This window comes from Trachurus japonicus, chromosome 16, assembly GCF_045865225.1.
Source record: "Trachurus japonicus isolate A0001 chromosome 16, Traja_1.0".
In the NCBI taxonomy this organism is placed as follows: domain Eukaryota; kingdom Metazoa; phylum Chordata; class Actinopteri; order Carangiformes; family Carangidae; genus Trachurus; species Trachurus japonicus.
In genome coordinates, this window is record NC_140922.1 from 15,692,788 (window position 1) to 15,713,541 (window position 20,754).

A 20,754-nucleotide genomic window follows, 5' to 3' on the forward strand; every position below is an offset into this window, starting at 1 on the left:
TAAAATTTGTCCCACATTTGCAGCACACAAGTCTGACATCATCTAAATCAAAGCCACCTCTGTCTGTAGGCAAGACAGCTCTTCCTCGAGTGGACAGTTTTATATTCTCCATGAAATAGTTGCTGGGTGTGAAAATTTGTTTCCATAGCTTGTTTTCCACACATTGGTATAGAGGACTGAAAAACCACAACCACTCCCTTGGTTTGAATCATTGCCTGCGCCTGACAAAACATGAAACTGATTTACATTGACCATCCTCCAAAATGTCATTTTCAATTTGAATCCTATCAGGGGCTAATCTGGAAACTGTTACTCACTGCGTCTCGAAAATAAATTGTTTGCAGCTGAGAGTCAAAAATGGAGGAGGAGGGGGGTGAACTCATGGGGACAAGTGGCAGAGTACCTCCGGTGAAATGCCATGTTTAGGCTGATGCACAGGAAACAGGCTCTTACCAGCCAGGAAATGAAGTGGAAAGCACAGGCCGGCTTATATTTCCCCTCTTGCTCTCAGAAGGGCCTTGTTAGTGCTGAGACACCAGGGCTCAGCTTTTGTTCGCACGGAGCCAATAGTAAACATCGCTGCAGCGTTTTGAAAAGACCTTAAGTGCTTATGATGGCTGAGTGGTGTGTCGCCATGAGGTCTTGAGTTTCTCAGACCTCCAGATTCCCTCCCACCAGGGAGCTGAGTCAATGTTCATGATGTGAAAGGGCTTAGACAAATTTATGTGTAAGTGAGGGAAAATGTGTGGCTGCGTTTTAAGAGTGTTCAAAAAATATCATGTTTATCCCTATAATGTATGGTCTTTTCCGTCCATTACTGACTCTCACGTATTTACTATAAATTCCCTGTGGAGAAAACTACATATACCTGTAGCACTTTTACATAAATTAAGAATTTAAGAAATAAACAAAATTAAAAATAAATAGTTAATAAAAACAAAAAAAACAGCAATGTCTAACTCACACTGTATCGTCTACCAAATACTCCTGACAAGCACAAAGCATAAATCATTTGCATGAGGGACCAACAAGGCAAAATATATGGACATGTGTATATTTTATAAAGAGCTCAAGGATGAAGGCTAATGTTGCACTGGGTCCCAGAGTGTTTCATGGTCACCTTGATGCAGAGTGATTAAAGTGCCACAGCTGCCCACAGAGGCAAAGCAAAAACACATTTTGTGGACAAGCCCTGGCCAAACCTGAATTTTTCAAGAGTACAAATTACCGTCACGAGATAATCCCCAAACCACAGAGAAATCTGTGCTCTGTGGTGTTGAATATGACGTTTGAATGGTGGAGGCTTAAAGCAAGTTTTGCCACGAATTACGATTTCTGTGTTCATTAAGTCATGTGGAAAACCTAAGAAGCCATTTCTGTGGAGTTTATAGACTGAATTTCAGTTTTGAAATACTGCAGAACTCCTGTTAGAGTTTCTTCTTCTTTTTTTTCAGAAATAGAGAAGCCAGCCGAGAGTAGCTACTCTGAATCAATGGTCCTTTTTCACTGCAGACGTTTTGACCTGTCATGGTGGGAAAAGAGCAGCTGATTAACGGCTCCATGAAGTGTCCCAGTAATTCTGTGACAGCGAGCCAGTGTGTATAACACCATGACCCTGGAGCTCGCCCACCTAAATATAATTCAGTTGTTTTTAATGACCCCAATTACACCTGTGCTTTTCCTCCTTTGACAAACCACAGCGTCTCCTGTGAAAAAGATCTATCTGGAAAAATATATTTAATTTTATCTGCAAATAAGTCTAAGGTAAGTGGTAAGATGACTGCTAGCTACATGTAACTATGTACAGGCTAGTGCTTCTAATATTTAAGCCTATGTGTGTCTAGAGTTGTCTCATCTCCTGTTAGTGTAGCAGACCTAGTATAAGTAAAACAAGAGCTAAGCTAGAAGCTAAAAGCCACAATCTACTACAGCCATGTCAGTTCAGTTGTGCTAATCATGCAGATCAGAATGCTTGCAAAGTGACAATGCTAACATGCAGTGCTCATCAGTGCTCAGTTTTACTATGATGATGATCTTAGGTTTTTCTGTTCACATTTGTAGCTGGCAGTACAAAATATAACTGAGGCTGTATTGGAAAATTTAGGAGACCAAAATCATTGTAATTGTTAAGATTTGTTGAAGATTTAGGTAAATTTAACACATGGTATTTGATATGCATTTTAACTGTCAGGTGAAGACAAAATTACCAAAATATAATCCTAAGAAAAACCACAAATATCAACCTCATGGTGTCACTGGAGGAAAAGCCACAGGCCTTTCAAGGTCAGATGACGAATGTCATGGAAATCCATCCAAAGCTGGCTGGGACAAATATGAGTCGAGACCAAGGCAGCGGCCCAACCAGCAACATGGATGTCAACACAAATCAATTACTATGGAGCTACAGTTGCACAGAATATGTAAGAGTAACATTTTGGTTGGAGAGAAGAGAAGATGACAGGTGACTGAGACTTGTGTGTGGGCAGTGATTTCATGCTCGAGTTCACATGTTGGAAGGTCAAAGCTGGCTGGATGCCCACCCAAACCCAGCGCTGCCTCTCTGCTGTGAGGGCCGGACCACCTCAGTGTGAAGGCCTGCTTCGAAGGTGGCGAGCAGTGATTCATGGCGTGGAGCTGCAGGGCGAAGTTGGAGTCAGTGTAAACAACTACAGTTGAGCTGATGTATTCTGTGTATTCTGCGAGAGGCATAAAAAGAGAGAAAAGAGAAATACTGCTGCCCTGACCGAGCTGCTGGGATTTGAGTTTGGTGTAGCTACATGTTTGCAGTGTTTATTAATTTCTCCTCACAGGCAAACACCGAAGACTGAGCAACACAAACTGATAATAGTACCTGTACATTACATTTTCTCACAATTTTCTCATGCTTTGAGTAAAAACTTTGTATAAAAAAAAAAAATCAGCATTCAAGAAAATGTCTTTGTTCTTTTTTTTTTGGATTTTTTGATTGCCTGTGGGAGAATCGACAACAGTATCTCAGAAGTTTATCTCTGCACCTTGATTTACTCCTTGACTTTAGTCATTCAGAAATGAGGGCGATGTGTACCCACAGTTACAGTATGTTCTCACGACTTTCTGAAAGTTAAAACATAAAAAAAGGAAATCCAGGGAAACATCATCCTCCTTCATCTAACTAACTCTGAACTGAGCAGGATCGGTTTTTTGCTTCTGTAACTAGTAATTATTGGCTGACTTTGCATCACATTTACACTGCTCCGTCTCATTGTGGTTGTTTCCATCTGCTCGAGGAGAGGTTAGAAGTTGACTGGCAGAGGTCCTGCTCTCTGAGAGTTAGAGGCTGGCTGGGGGGGGGGGCTTGTTTCTATCGGGGGTGAAACACCGCCCGTCCATCACCCTGACAGAGCTGACAGCCATTCAGCCAGACCAGAGGAGATCCTGCCAACATTCAAAGGGCTTTTCATTGAAGGAATCCAGCTCTGGCCTGTCATCAGGGAGGGGGCGGTCCCAGCTGTCAGCAGGACCAGGGACTTCTCAAGGTCCCTCCCCCCTGCTTTTTTTTTTTTCGTAATGTCCATGGCATTGGTCAAGAGCACATGCTCCACCCTCTCTCTCTCTCTCTCTCTCTCTCTTCTCTGTAACTTGTCCCACTTTATCATCTAATTCAGCTGTTAACTCTGCAGTTCAGTTCAGTTGTGTTGTAGGGAGCACTCAGCTGCTTGAACTTAAGAACTTATGAAACTGCTATTTACATGAAAATATTTATTATTTTCATTTTCTCATTTGATTTGATTTCTATATGTGTGCATGTGGATTGATGCTCTTCCCCTTAGCCCCTCCGTGATGTCAGTGCTTTTATCCACCACTTGGGGGAGGCAAAACTGAATAAAATGTCAAGCAGCAGCAGTTCTGAAAAATATTTTCAGAAATACTGTAGCTACTTACAAACCGTGTCACCAATCCAAGCATCGAGTTCATAAACTTTCAAAAACATTTCAGTTTTAAAATATGACAAATTCAGGCTGCAACTAACAATAATAATAGTTAGTTTTGGTGCTAATTATGTAATTTCTTGGATAATAAAACAAGAAAATAATGAAGAGTGCCAGTGCCTGCAGTAATGCCTTTAAATGTCAGTTGAACTCCAATGATATTCAGTTGCACAGTGTTACATATGCAAAAATCATCAAATACACACAAAGAATTAATGGAAGAGAATTGCAGATTAATTTTCAGACATGAAACAACTAATTTTGGCATTTAAGTAGCCGACTAGTAAATTATGCATTTTATAAAAATCCAAACTTTCTCAAATTCATCAGTACTATATCTATTTACTGGGAGTATATAACATAAATAATAATTAATACAGACTAAATTTAATTTAATTTGATTTAATTCAGTTCCAATCAACCTCTCACAGATGTCCTATTGATTTCTTAAAATACCTCCATTGTTGCCAATATATTTTACAATCCAGAACAGGTGATACACTCTGGTTATTTAAACAAATATTAAAAAAGCTGCTGTAACATTTCTGTCTTTGCAGTCCTGTCTGAGGATTCAGTGGGTCTTCTATTGCATAACCAGTGAGCCGCCTGCATGAATCAATTATTCATCTACATGTCATAACACTGAGGATGCTTTGATTATGACAGACAGCCAGACAAGGAAGTGCAGTAAATGGCAAAAGAGAAAACACGCACTGGTCTCCACTGATTCCTGTGGCACTGTCATGTAACTGCAAAGGGAGAGCAGCTTCAAATGAGATGTGTTTTCTCCCGTTGTACTTGCAGGCCGCATGAATCCTTGATTTTGAAAACCGCCCTCGGCAGTTGGGGAATCAACACAAGACTCATCCACACAAGTGAATGCTATGCTACATGTAAGTCAGAGGAAGAGAGATATGTTTTCATCTTTGTTAAAAGCATTACAGCCATCTTTCATCTCTCATAACCCTCATCAATGCAGGTGTCGTTGACTGACTACAGTGACTGGTTCAGAGGTTAAACACTTCAATACATCTTGATCTATTTTGTCAGAATAATCAGCCGTGAGCATCTGTTCTGGACAACAGTGAAATAATGGCAAGCCATAAATGTTCAAAGGTTTGTTTTTAGGATGCTCGTGATTTTCTTTCAGCACAGAGAGATGAAGAGCAGCTCTGCTCACGTCCACAGTAAATCACAAGGTTAAAACTCACCATACGTCATAGTGACACTGTGTTCCTCACCTCTTTCCTCCATTTACTCTTCAGTCTTGACTCCACAAAACACCATCTGGGTCCCACGATGATGGTACCGTGGTTAAGCCTCCTGTCACTGGAGCTATGATTGAAAGACCCACTTGGTTCTGGCTTGTTTCAGACCAACAACCTACACATCTTAGTGTCTTAATGTATAGTTTATTGCAAATAACTGACAATTTGATCCATGGTGGATCCCCATCATAGGATTAGAAATCATCCAATAATCCACCCATATGTAGCTAACACATGGAGTCTGGTGGTTGCAGCTGAAGAATAAAGTTTCATGTTGTCCTTATAGCCTGTGTGGATGATTTTCAAACATATTATATATTATATTATAGTTATATTATGTACACACTTTTCTTACAGCAAAATCAAATGTGAGGTTAAACGCTTTACAACAGGCACCAAATGGAAGTTAAAATTAGTTCAGGAGGTTTCAGGACAGCAATTTTGAAGCTCAGGGTGGGCAGCTCCACAGTCACCATCTTGGCAGTATTTGACCCCACCCCTTACCTGCTTTAAACCTTAATAAAATTCAACTAAATGTGTTTCATAAAAATTCATCCAAGTAAAATTGTAATGACAAAAATTGGCTGCTCTTGTGACAAAATTGTTTGGACATTTAACATCTGAGTTGATGGGCCACACACAAGTGGGCAGTTGAAGAACTGCAGGCAACATTAATGTAAAACTCGGTTTACGGGCCAAAATGGACGTCAGAACAGCCACTCCAAGTGAGGTTTTAGGTTATACTATTTGGTCAATTACTGTCTCTAAGGTCAAAACTGCAAAAGTACATTTTTGGATAAAAATAGGATATCCCTTCTTTTAAGTTTGCTTGCATGAGCAATACAAGCAGTACACGTGCCAGAGTTATCTTATTTATAAACAAAAAAACAACAACAACTCATGCTAGAGTTTCAGTATTGTATCATTAAAAATATATGCACATAATAAAATAAATAATCATGAGGCAAACAAAGCTATCGCTGGAACATTACCATTAGTATTGAGTGTATATTAATATTTATAGTCTACTTCACACTATTACATTTGCATGGCTTTGCTTTCCACAATTTAGTTTCTAAAAATGGATAGAGGACATTTCCTCTAGATTTACAGAGCGATCTCATTACTGTGATTATGTTTACACACACGGTGTTTAATGCCTCCACTGTAACTCATTCTCAGAGGTTAACGTGGGTTGTTTCGTTTCTATTCTCAGCCCCTGCCTCATAAGAAATGACTCAGGATACAAACTAGGTGTGAATTTCTTAGAGGTTATTAAACATCTCACACGTCTCTCCAGGGTGTATGTGTTTCACTCAGTCTTTTAGTGCTCTGCATCTGTTTGTCAGACTGTACATATAGTACAGTATGTCAGGCTGCACAGGAGTCAAAGATATTGTGTCTGTGTGTAAAGGAGAAAACAGCAGAGAACAGAAAGAGAGGGAGGGAGAGAGATCAAAGACCATAGACCCTGTATCAAAAATGAGGTTGGAAGGCTCTCCCACCTCTCTCCATCCGGCTTTCCCCTGATCAACGACCCTGAGGAGAATAAACTCAATCCATGTTAAATTATAGATTAAGGCCCGGCTCTGGCTATGGCTCAGCAGCTGGCGGCTGCATGCGCGTCGAGCTGCACTGAGTTTTACACACTTCTGCTGCAGCTACTGTTGCCTCACCTCGCTGCCTTATTAAAATCAACATCAAACGCTCTCCACAGATGAATAACAGGATTTAAAAGAGACTGTATGAATATGTAAAGATTCCCTCTACAATATGCTCTCTGTGAAGCCGGGGCTGTGTTTTGTTGGACTCTCTGCATCGTGGATGAGTTAACCTTTAACATCACTTTTCAGGTCACGAGTGTTTTTCTCACTGGTAATCTTTTATTCACAAATGAGCTTTGTTCATTTAGATCTGTAATGAGATGATTTGAAAAGTGCTAGTTAACCATTTTTTTTGCGTACTGACTAATAGAAAGGGTTAGAAAGATTGTTTTGTTGTGCACTCTGTTCTCCAGCTAGTCCAACTAGATGGTGCAATCACTGGGTTGCAGGGCATCACAAGTGCAAATACTTTATGTGATTCAGTCACAAAAAGCTTGAAAATCAAGTTTGACACAAACATGTCAGCTGTGCAACACTTCCATTCTACATCAACTTAAAGATACAATTTGTGATAATAAGTAAATTACATTACAAACAGGCAAATTGCCTTACAGATACTGAAATCAGACATTAGATATCTTGTATTATCTAATATCTGTAAGTAGGCCTACAAGTGTTTCACAGACTTCCTGCCTATGCATCTTCATTCATCATCTTTCAAAGTGCATGTAAACTGTCAAGAAATAAAATATTGACATTATGACATATGTATGTAGGGGTTAGTGTATTGTTGAATCTGTATATCCACATCTGAACTTATGTGTGTCCATAAAATGCTGTTTCATGCTTCTGTAGCTTCATGTGTAATTATCATATTCATTCATGTATTTATTTTGTCAATTACAGCTGTATATTGTGTATTCACACCTTTGTGGATTGAAATCCCAGTGTATTTCATTTGCCTCACCTGTATCAGTATGTGTATCACAGACTTGACTGTAATACATACAGCAAAAAAAATAAAACAAAAAACACCACAAAACATCAGTGTTGATGCCACAGCATTTTATTCACAAAACCAACCAGAGGAAATTTGCTCCCTTTTATCTGAAATGCGACACTTCCTTGTCTAAGAATGTATTTTTAGCAGACAGTGTATAAATAGCAGGAGAAAATGCCAATTCTACATCTTGCATAAATATAGAGTCAAGTGTATGAAAAATAATGAATGTATAATTTTGTTATAGTCTGTGATCGAAAATAGAAATCTTTATCTCTTTTCAACAACAATAAAGCAGCAACAATACTTACGTAACAACACGTTACACATATTTCCCTTACAGTAATTTCATGCAAAGAGAATCTCATAGGGCAGTCAAAGGCATCAAGATAATGTCCAGTGTCAACACCAAACATGATACATGCAGTTTCAACATGTACAGCATGCTGTCCGAATTACAAATCTCTAACAGAAACTAATGGTTACATAAATTATATACACATTCTGCTTTATGTGAACTGTAGGCAATTTTACATATTTTATACACTGTACAATACTGAGGACCTCTATAGCTCAGTTTTCAGAGAGTTACACTCCTGCACTCCTTCCTACCCAAGGAGAGAGAAACTCATGGATGTTTTTACGGAAATGCTGTTGCTGCTGTGCACAGTTCTGAAATTTACATTGAACAATGATATTAGCCAAACTTTGCTCAGCCAATACATACAGTATTCATGGAGTCACTGGCACAAGTAAAGAGAAAGTAGATTGGCCATTCGATACAAATGCCTATATCTATGTCTGTCTATAATTAGTATAAACAAGTCAACTAAGTAAACTATCCCCTCATTTGTATTCCCCCATGTTTTCATTTGTCTAGGAGTTAAGAGGCTATGCACACATGATACAAACATGCAGCTCACAAAACAAGTTGACGACCGAAGGCTTGGATCACCTGCAAACACTAAAATACAATATCATGCAAAGATTTGCAACTGAGGTAAGACAACATTGAGGAACAAGATCAAGGCTCTGGTCTACATTCATGATGGCAATCTATGTGACAGACAGAAATCACAGTGATTCCTTTTTGTTTTGTAAAGGCATTCCAATGGGATTGTGTTTTTGAGGCAGTTCCCATTCAAAATATTACAGTAATAAGTGGCCCTCTTTGGTTTCAAAGGTATACACTCATTCTCATCTAAGTAGGTAGGTAGGTAGGTAGGCAATGGGTGGAACAGTTGGTAGGTTGGTGTTTGGGTTGGTGTGGGGGTATGTTGGTGAAACTGCCCTTTAGAGTTTGATAAACGGGTTTATTCCCCCTCCTGAGTTTAACCACAGTGACACTTTGGAGAAGCAATATGCTCAGCAGATGAAAACTGATTAAATTAAAGCAGAAGTAAGTGATATATTTGTGTTAATATAAGTCTTAAATAGTTGTATCTTCCGACAGCAATCACTTACATAGAGTGTTTGGACCGAAACACGGGTCTGTCAGTCCCTCTGCTCTGCTCTGAGCCGAGGAGAAAACTTTTCTCGTATCCTACAAGTTTTATCCAATGAGGAGAGAGAACGGCATGCAGGGCTGTGTGTGCAGCCAAGGAACGCCGTGAATGTGGCGACGTAGGGACGAGGACTGTTATGGTGCGTTCAAGGAAACTCGTATTTTTCCGACCGTGAAGTGGTACCAGTTCGATCTGGTACGAGTTCACCGGTCGGAAGTTACGAGTGGCCGTTATAGTGACTTTCACCGGTAAAACAGGTCGGAAAAACACGAGTGGGTTGCCTGAAACGCTACAAAATCGTAAGTTGTGACTTGAAGCTGTAATTTACGATTTCAAAAGCCTGCCTGGAACGCAGCATTAGCGAAAACGACCGGATCACTTACTTCTGCTTTAACCCAGATTTTTAAAAATCATTTGGGGTAGTGCATGTCCTAGAATATCACATTTAATGTATGACCCCTACAGTTAACGCTTGGCTTGCTTTACTTCTTTCCTGCTGATGTCGTGTTGCCAGCTGTTGCTGGTTGGTCGTCACAGGAATCTCTGTTTGCTCTGCACTTCTGATTCTGACTGCACTTAGACTTTGATCCAAACTTGGCGTTTTCCACTGGCTTCACAGTCTGTGTGGACTCTTGGTGGTGACTGGCTTCTGCATTGTCCTGGGACTCCAGATTCAGATCTGAGTCATTACTCTGATCGGACATTGAGACTCCGCCTGCTTGCTGATAGGACAAACAGAGTTCCTGCCATTTCCTTCGATTGGCATCAATCCCATCGACCATCGGCTGCAACTTCCTGTTTAGCTTTAGCAGTGCCTGTGACACACAGAGGAGGGTATGGTTGATTTAAACTCTAAATAACACCAACAACATTAAAGGTTTATGTACTCTAGACAGTGAGGTTTTCCTACCTCATAAAGTGGTTTACAGATCCCATCTATCCAGTCCAGCTGTAAGGCAGGTAGCTCATCTTTGCGATTACGGTCAAATATGGCCTGCGGGAAGTTGAAAAGCTTCTGTTATCCATGGCCAACAACAATTGTCAAAATCATTTCCCAGAAAAAGGTAGTCAGTATATGCTGATATATGTGAGATAGAAGTCTGTGTGCTGCAGAAAACTCACAGTAAAGTATAGAAGTAGAGAAGCTGGCTAACTTACTGCTGGGGTCAACTTAAGCTCAGACCTCTCCCTGTCACCTTGCTCAAAGAATTCACTCGTCACCAGCTCTGCAACCTTGGGACAGCAACATAGACCACTATTATTCATTCATGATCTTGCTAAAACATAATGTAACATTTTGATAATAAAGCGTAGGCTCAGAGTTGGGGGGTACATCCATTTTGTTATATTTTTGCTCAACATTAACAGTAGTTTAGCATGGGTTATACCAGCACTATTTTGGAATCACTTCCATAGCAGTGGTCATTCTGATGATAGTTCATACTACTTATTGACTAACCACCAGAGATTCAGAAAATACAACTGTGGCAAAATAGCTTAAAAAACACCACAAACCTCTTTGAGTTTTGCAAATAAACCTACATAAATCAAACACTTCCTGACAGACCATATTGGTTAAACTGAAGTTTATTTTGAAAGCTTTAGAGAAGTCTCGCCACATTGGGCACTCAAGGGAGGACAGGAAGGACTTTTTTTTTTTTTTTTTTTTTAAGTAAGTCTTGTTTTGTTTTTTTGTCTTTGTCTTTGTTGAGTGTGTTATAAGGAGACCACAAGAGTATTTAGGACACAATCTCAGAGGTATTTCTGACCAAAGAGAAAACTGATGAATACATTTTCTAAGCCTATTGAACTTTCTCGTAATACAATCATGGTTGAGAGCCACAGGGAAACTGGTATCAAAGCATTTATTTTGGGGAAGGAAGGGAAGACAAACACATTTCTGGAGCCTCAGACTGCCACTATAAAAAGCGTAGACTATGCAAACAAGTCCATTTCAACCATGCAGAGCTACTCTTTTTTACATTTCCAGGCCCTAAACAAGAAATCACAGGGGTGAGAAACTCTCACCTGTTTGGATATCTTCCAAGGACGTGTAACTGCACCCAGATCACATGCTGTCATCAGCATAGACCTGTGGATGACATCAAGGCTAATTTTTAGTAACTTATTTTGCTCTTCACCTTTAAAGAGATTTTTTTGGGACAGAACATTTTTACAAAACAGATAAAACCTGAGAACTTCTCTGTGTCCCTCATCTGTCCAGCTGAATTCTCCAGACAGAACACACTCGAAAAATTTGTTTCTGCGCCTGACAAGGCAGAGAGACAGTCAAGGACACCAAAAAAATGTTAAAACCACACAAGCACTTGGTATAAAATAGAACTTTATAAAACTAATACAAAAAATGCGTTAAAAAATGTATCCTATAATCTTGCTATCGACTTCACAAGGACGATCACTTACTCAAAGTGCAAAGTAAGGTCTGTGGAGAGAATAGCCTGCTTCAGTAGTTGCATCATGTTGCTGTACTCTTTTGAGCAGAGGCTTGCAAAGATATTGTGACCCTGGGGAAAAAAATGCAACAGTATACAGCAGCCACATACACAAAAATAACCTGGGATAGTGGCGAAAATGCATCCCCTAAGCCAAAGCATTGGTAAAGTCATCGCTCACTGTCAAATAAAGCTCCTGTTAGCAATGTTAATTAGCTATAGACTATAGACTCTCTCTGTCCTCTGCTAAAAGAAATCAATAGAGAAGAGTGCAGTGCTCTGAGTCATGTAGCATATTTCCAAAAAGACCTCAGTAGTCATGTATGGTCAACTTGTTTTAAATCAGCTTTTATGGTAGTAGCTACGTTTGTGTTTTGTGTTATTTTATGTTCATTTCTTGTTAAGACATGTGTTATTTGGGTATGCTAAGGATAGATGTTAGCAAGTCCACCATTATGATTTTCATGTCAGTTATGTGGAGAATAAAGTTAAGACGTTACAGCCATTTGGTAGTTCTTACTGTGGCTATAGGCCTACCACTTAAAAAGTAAGATGGTGGAAACTGCAAATATGTTATGTTATAGGTTTATGACATTGAAAGAAGGTTTATTTTAATGAGAAATATCAATGCTAAATACCGAATAACTAGGCTATCATTCTTTTTGTCTGATTATGTTAATCCTTGTGATAGCATAGATGACAAAGCAGTTCCTACTTGCCATTAGCCTATTTGACTTGACTGTTATTTCTTGGTAATGTAACCTTTGTCTTCTTTTTTGTTTTGTTTTTCCTTACTCACTGACATTTTGAAAAGTGTATCTAGGCCATGTTAATCTAGCCATGATTCTATCAATAATTTAAAAAAAAAAAATCTAAATATCCATTTACAGTAAATTGAATTTAAGAGCAAGTCTTGTTGTATCACACCAAATTCAAATTCCAGTAAATACTTGTTGCTCCTGACCTCGCTTTGTAGGATCATGACTGCGTGGTTGAAGTGATGATGCTCCAGTGTGGCCGATGTCCCATAGAGCAAAGCCAGAGCAGAACCTGTCCTGCAGGAAAGAGTAGGAGTAGTGAAACTTTTTCCGTCACCTGTAGGACCTATGTGGTTATCGTCATACTTCAGGCCAGAGTCACTCACTTGGCTTGAAATGCATTGTTGGTGCCTCTGTGGTCCAGGTCATGGCACAGACAGCCCACCATCAGGGCCAGTGTCTCTGCATCTGACAGGACATCCTGGAAACTGGCTGTCTGCCAAAAACAAAACAAATACACATCTTCTTATCCAGTCACTAGGCTGATTTTTTCTTATTATGACTATTGTCATTTGATAGAACAGGATCGGGTAGGACATTTTTTTGATAGGAGTAAAAAATGTGTTTACTGAAGTTTGTCTTTTGGCTTTGCTGTAGTAGAGAGATGGAAAGAGAGTTTTTCAAACTAAAATAAAAGGTGAGAGGTGAAGGGGGCATCATGTGACCTAAAACTCTGGTATGAGAGAAAATGTAGATAAATATCAAGTTGCTTTATTTTAATTTTAAATCTGCCAATTTGGGGGAATCGATAGCAACTGTTATTTTAATAACTTCCTCTTTCCTCTGCATATATATAAACCTTGTGCTGCACTGTCTGTCAGCTTGTACAGTATGTATTCTGTATCAGTGTTTTCCAGCTCTTTATTGAAGAACCACAATGTTTACACTGAATGAAATATTTAAACCCAGGACCCAGTTTTTGATTTAAAGGAAATATCTGAGATTTCTGGTGCATCATTTTAAGCACTGCCCTAAAATTCATCCTAACATTTTTCGTATCTTTGAAACTTTTGGGATGTTCACTAAAACAGTCCAGTTGGTTGGAATAAAGTTGCAATACACATGAAGCCGACTTGACTGGCCATGTCCTGAGACTTACTGTGATCATGACAAACATGCACTGGGACACATTGAAAGCATGCCTCCAGTTATGATACGCCACAGTCCGATAGTTTTTCCTCACAGTCAGAAGCCAACGGCACAAAACCTACAAGAAGACACATATATACAGGTGGTATGTACAGTATGTAAACATACATGTATACTGTAGACTAGTGCCTGACTAAACACACATTACAGGAACCTCACCTCATAGTCAATTTTAAACTTTTGCACAACACCAAGTTCCAGAAACATTCGGAGGGATGCTGTAATCATGGCGTCATTGTCCAAAGAGAAGTCGTTGAAGTGGAACTCATCAATGCCCAACTCACTGCTCAGGGGGATCTTGGCTGCCTTGGGGGGGAGAGGACAGAGCTGTCAATCACACAGTGCCAACAAAGGAAGGAAAATACATTGTAAACAACTTCACCCACAGACAGGTATCAGATTATGTACATTTCATAAACTTATGTGGTTATAATGTGAATCCATGACTCAGTGTTCTTCACCATTGAGGGTTACCTTGAGTCTGTCAACTTCTACTTTGGAGCAGGTTGCGTGGTAGGACAACATCTGAAAAAGCAGAAATCATTAAAAAAAATAGTGAGAGACCAAAAGTTGATCAATTTTGATGCAATCTGTATTTCCTTCTTATCTTCTTAGATTATCTTTTTTTAAACAGATGACTGCTACTTTTTCTGTCTCTTGACGGAAAGAAAGATCTGTCAGTTGTAAGATTATGCGACAGAAATTCAGGAGTGTGTGTTGCCTTTGATGAGAGGTGAGCAGACTGGCACATGTATTTATCATGAACTATTGAAAGCAGCTGAAATATTTATAGCCGAGGAGCAGAACGGTGTTTGCTGAGGATAATGTAACCGCTCAGGTTAGATACCGGACAGTGGAGCAGAACACAGACGGAGACACTCATGAACATGAAGAGCCTCGGTAACGATTAGCATTAATCAGTGACACTACTGGGATTTTTTTCTTTTTTTTATGCACCTGCCTAGGTCTTTTGCAGAAATAGCTTCTGAAGCTTTATTGTATATAGATAAAAGACTGAATTAAAATACTCATGGTGTGCTCTTAGGGTTTGAAGAAGTGACTGGTACCAAGGAACTTGTGTATTCATCTGTAAAAAAATATTTGTTGCCTGTTGTATTATTATATCACATTTTCAAAGGAGTTAAAAAATGGGAAAAGTGAAAAACTGTGTAATTATTTTTTAAAGTGTAATTTATACAAACAAAGAAATTTGTTTTTGTTTGATTTTTCTGTCGGTGGTTGAAAAAAGATGTAGTTTTATGAACATGCTGCTGTGCTTACATCCAGTGCTACAGATTGCTTGGCCCAAGTCTTCTTAACCTGATTGTACATCATGGTGTTGTTGATTCCCAGTCCGCAGAATATCACAAATGCCTGCACTCATATGAAAGAAATAGACAAAAAAACATGCACACTGAATGAACAAAAACATGTAGCATGATCCAGTACAATAAAACATGAAGCTCAGTAGTGCAAAATGTAATTTAAGTTTATAGTAATTAACCTCAAACAGTCTCTGATCTGCATCATTAAAAGTCTTCCTGTCCAGTCGGTTCAGAATTTGTGCGACTCCTGTAGAAACCACACACACAAAAGTGACGACAGCATCAACAACGGTTTCCACTGAAGTCAAATTGATTTTTTTTTTCTGGTCGACCTACCAATTATCTGGTGAGTTCGATTCCAGATCGGGACACACAGCACTGATCGGATGTGAAACCCTGAGGCCTGATCTGCCTGTAAAGAGAGGAAACGGTGATTATGGATGACTGGGAAACGTTCATGTTGAGACATTTATAGGCCTGAATTTCTTTCCTTTGAGTGAATTTTAGGTAAAAGCTTCAGTGTTAACTGGACATCACTGTGTGTGTGTGTGTGTGTGTGTGTGTGTGTGTGTGTCTCGTCTGTGTCTAGTACCACTATGGGGTTTAATTGGTCTAGCCAAGAGAGTTATACAGTATGTCCACACCTCGGCATCAAAGCGTGGGTCCTGACACACGTCACTGATGTTAACAGGCAGTCCTGTGGAGGCCACCAGCTCAGCGATGCTGTTATTGATCAGCCAATCGGAACAAGATAGCTTCTCCATGCTGATGTGGCCAATAACACAGACAGGAAACAATAGTCAGATCCAGGCAGTTAAACATCCACCAGAACAGCAGTTAATATTGAGCGAGTTCACTTTTTGCTGGAATGTATCAAGATGTTATGTGAATGCTCCCCACAGCTATTTGTGTCTATTCAGGTAAATAATGAACGACCTGATTCTCATAAAGTATTTCACCTGATGTCACGGTCCATGTTGCACAAGGGAGACATGAGTTCAAACGTCTTGGAGAACTTAACAACCTATAACAAAAGACATGTATCTCGTACATTCAGCAGAACAAAGACGGGGAGAGTTTTGCATGAGAATTTTGGATTAAGAGCCAGATCTCTCACCGGTGAGTCGATGTCTTCCAGGAGAAGCACAGAGCAGCGTTCACATTGTAGGAGGGTCAGGGCTCGCTGCATAATCTTCCTGACAATCTTCTCCAGGTCGGTCTGCTCCTCGAACAGGTCGTTGACCACCTCCAACAGAGCCTGAGGCAGCGAGCAAGGAAACCAATCTCATCTAGGCTATTCAGTGATGAAATGTTTATGATAAAGCCATGTTCTTAAAGATGCATTACAAGGGTTTTGTGTGAAACCCCTCTCTGTTTATATTCATTAAAACCGATGGATAGATAGTGTAAGATATGCTATAGTGAATTTTAATTGTTTTGGTTTTGTTTTGTAATTAAAGATTTTTAAGACTGCAATGTGGATGCTAACCCACCAGCGCCTCTGAGACAAATAAACATCTTTTTATAACTGTATAATTTACAGCTCCTCACCCTGCTCCTTTCATACTCTTTGCGAGACTCTGAAAACAGCTTGGCATTGGAAATCGATATCCCACAGAATGGTAGATACATCTGCAGCACCTGAGTGAAAAGTACACAACAGCGGTTAGAGGCGCGCGTGATCTCTAATGTTTGGTATTTGGATGCTAAACAAAAAGGTACAGAATTCACTGTTAATTGTGTATCGATTAAGAGAAAGACTGTATTTAGTAAGACATCAATGGCCTTACAATGTCTAAAGAAGATGAGAGATGGAGATGGTTGTGTTTTCTATTTTCATTGTTGTTCAAAGGTACAGACTCTGAAGTTGCTTTGATTTAGCTATATTTCATGCTTCGTCCTAAAATAATGCAGCAGTGACTACAAACTTGAATTCTTTGAAGTGTACATCAGAGAACAAACTATGAATTCAAAATAAATACAGTTCCACAACTTTACCCTGCCACCTTGTGGACAAACTGTTGCGTCTCAGTGCAACTGTAGACTAAGCCAGAACTAAGTGAACTAATGATTTCTACAAACTACAAATATGTGCTGCACCAGCATCTCTGTGTATTTGGTTTCCTGGATTGTTTTCTTTACTACTATTATTATATATTCACCCAAAGCGAGTCAAAAGGTGCACTTTAGCCTATTTAATCTCCTCGCTACACACTTAAACAAGAAGCCAACACTTTTCACAGCACAATATATTATCTGCTCATCAACAAAGTGGAGGAAATGAAATTGTACTCATAAGCTGTGGAGCCATAAATGAAGCTGTAATACATTCAGATTCTAGTGAACCCATTTCAAGGGAATCGCTCAGGGAGCAATTGAAAACGTATCCGCTCAAAATGTGTTTCTTAAAGTGTGTGTATATATTGCACAGGCAGACATATTTAATGCTCCAACACTTGAGTAAGAGGTTGACCTCCTCACTTTTGCTGGTATTTTACTTCCAAGGGAACACTTTGCCCATCTCTGCAGCCATTAAAAAGATTCAAAGTACCAACTGTGTTTTCAGCTGCATGGCCCCAGCACTTCTGTGCAATAAGTGTGTGTGGTGGCGGCAGAGGAATCCAAGAATCCAATTTTAACTCCATATCCAAAATGCCCTTAATGGTCAGACTAACTACAATAATACTGAATGTGATAAATGGCCAATATAATACGTGAATGTGAGAACAACCCCCTTTCAACATGAATGTGATAGATGTGATTCTGTTCTTTTCAGCAGGGAAACACAGTAAAACCTCACCTTCTCATCATCCTCAGTAAACGGGGTGCCCATGGGGTTTTTGTTGATGGCTTGTACAACACCTATGACTTCCCCATCACTGTTACAGATGGCCATGCACAGGATGGTCTGAGTCTTGTAGCCTGTTAACTTGTCTATCTCATCACTGAAGCGGTGATCCTGGAATAGTGGGTAGATAGCAGATAACACATTTTACACATATATTTCACATCCGTAATCCCATCCAAACACTCACAACACATTTGACCATAAGCATTCCTGCAATCTGCCACTTGGAATAAAATAGCTCTGGCGCAGTTGAGTCTCAATTGTTGAAATTCACGGCTCTGCAGGAGGCCTCTTGTTTTTACTATAAGCAGAAAACTATAATACCCCCCGACACATACTGTATCTACACTATTGCAGTAATAGACCTCAGGGGGGTGGTGGGGTGGTGGGGGTCCGCATCATTGTGTTGCCTTAGCCTCCCCAGCAGCCCAGGGCCATGTTATAATGATGTGGTGAGCAACTGGTAGCATATAAGACGAGGTCTAGCTTGTGGGAAGCAGTGAAAATTATAACGCTTGCTTTCCTTCCCCCTTTCTCTTTGACGACTATAGAGTGAACTTTTTATGTTGTGATATAATTGAAGTAATTATGCAGTGTCTTTTCTCCCATTTCTTCAAGTTTAACGAACAGTCATGCGCTGAAGTTTTTAGCCCAGAGGGATGGGACACTGTTCCCAGTACTGCCCAGTATCCCCTGGCAGCAGCATTAGGTTTAACACAACTGTATCAATACTGTGCTTTTAGAACATTTGAGAATATGTGACCAACAGAGCACCTTTGAAAAAAGGACTTGCTATTTGTGATGGGAAAAAAACAGATTTGATTTCCACATGGGTCATACACTGATAGCTCCACTCACTCTTATCTGAGCATAAGAAGATGTACATATACTTATAATGTGCAGATTTACCTCATATGCATTTGAGATGTTTACAGTTTCTCCATGCTCTGCCACATATCCAATGATACCCTTTCCCCACGGCACCTGCACCTCATTGGAGTTCAGTGTGCTGGAGGATGGTCTGACTGTGGTGCCTGAGTGCACATCAAAGAATTTGGACACCAGTGTCCTCTTGTGCGCGGGTCCCTCGACAAGGAAGAGCGAACACCTGTCCGCATCCACCAGGATGCACACATTGATCAGGATCTTATAACTCAGGTTCGTCAGGTCCAGATCATTGGAGATATCCTTCACTAACTCCAGGAAGAACTCCCTCTCGTTGGTTTCCTTGAGTCTGTATTTGTAGTCGATGGCGCTGGACGCGTACTGGGGCACATTGACGCGGGACTCCAGCAAGGCGCTCAGGATGTGCGCGGTAGTCGGAGGCAAGGAGCTGGCTTTACGCAGGAGCGCACGGCGCCTCATGCTGGACTGGGACTCGTGTTCGCTCAGGCTCACGTGCTCGTCGTAGGTGCGGTGTGCGGTGGTGGCTTTGGACCGGGCGAAGTTCCTCCGCAGCTCCATGTGGGACGATCTGCGCCGGAGCCCGTCTGGGTTGGTCGGCCAGAGCGGGTCCATGGCGGCGCCGCGCTTCTCCTCGGCCGTGGACACCTTCGACGGCTGATGCTCCTTCAACCACCTGCTCACCTGATCACATTTCGCCTTCCGAACGAGATACTCCTCGAAGAGATCCGGATGGCAGTCCAAAAACGCCTCCACATCCGAGAAGTCAAACGTTGTCATGGTGAAAGCTGCTGTGAGGACCAAGTGAGACACTCAAGTGTAATAGAACAAGAGTTAGAGGAGGAGAGGAGGAGGAGGAGGAGGAGGTGGAGGAGGAGGGGGAGGAGGGGTGCTGAGGCGGCTATAGAGCCGAGCTTCTCAGAGAAGTGATGTCCTCAAAACATGAATTCAGTCGCCCCACAGGAGCCAGTCCATCGCGCGCTCTTCCCTGAAACACTGGGAGCAGAAGTGCTCACATGGATTCAGAGTATCTGAGACCGGACTGATGACGCCTGAGAAACGAGCTGCAACTGTCAGTCAAGTGAGATTGAACAGCGTCCCTGGGGATTTCTAGGCTATACTATATACGCCTATTTATTCTCCTTATTAAAATTGAAATAAAAAACCCAAGGGTGGACTATTCACTCGCTCTCTTTATTCTATACCACCAGAGACACGCTGTGCACGGCTCCCCTCAAATCGACTACGAATTTCATGTTTCATTTCCACGTAAAAACGCACAGACAAGGCGCATTATTCTGAATGTATGTATGTATAATGTGCAATAGGCATAATATACTCGGGTAAGGTGTAGTGCATACATACAATGACAGCTATAGGTGCATATAGGCTGAAAGGCTTGCTCTTCCAAGGTAGACACATGGACCAACTAACACATTAACTTGCTTTGTGAGTAACTCAAGGGCACAGAACAGCTCTGAATGGATGGACAGAGAATGAAAACAGCCAAGGAAAACTATTATAGACCTGTTCCTGTATAGATTGTTGCCTTATGTTGCATGAGGAAAAACAACTCTTCATGTCTTAATATCAAAAGAAGTCACATGAATGTGATCTGTATTAAAGTAGTTCCCATAGAGATAAACACATCTGTGTGTTACCTCAGAGTCAAGTGGCCTTGTGATTATAACATGACAATACTGTTTCTTCTTTACTCCCACCTCCCTCCTCACACTCACCTTCCCACACATTCACTCACCATATTCACACACAAGAACATGTACAAATACCTACTCACTTGTGGGTACTTCTGTAGTTGTGACATGTGTGTGTGTTTTTGAAACATGAAATTAATGAAAGATTTTCCAGAGCTGTGTGCTTTGAGGTGCAGGTTCACAGGTTCATCTTTCATT

General features: G+C 40.5%; 1 protein-coding gene across 1 annotated transcript; it reads right to left on the reverse strand.

Moving 5' to 3' along the window:
* Positions 1–9,728: 9,728 nt before the first annotated feature.
* Positions 9,729–19,836, reverse strand: pde11al (phosphodiesterase 11a, like). Its single transcript, XM_085802008.1, has 20 exons — positions 18,848–19,836; positions 17,891–18,049; positions 16,642–16,731; positions 16,208–16,348; positions 16,050–16,114; positions 15,735–15,855; positions 15,427–15,502; positions 15,270–15,337; positions 15,047–15,139; positions 14,240–14,290; positions 13,925–14,071; positions 13,716–13,823; positions 12,943–13,052; positions 12,763–12,853; positions 11,770–11,870; positions 11,537–11,614; positions 11,374–11,437; positions 10,504–10,578; positions 10,256–10,339; positions 9,729–10,160 (listed from the first exon to the last, which is right to left on the reverse strand). The coding sequence occupies exons 1-20, from the start codon at positions 19,619–19,621 to the stop codon at positions 9,828–9,830; spliced, it is 2,829 nt and encodes a 942-aa protein (XP_085658134.1). The 5' UTR covers positions 19,622–19,836; the 3' UTR covers positions 9,729–9,827.
* Between the last annotated feature and the right edge of the window lie 918 nt (positions 19,837–20,754).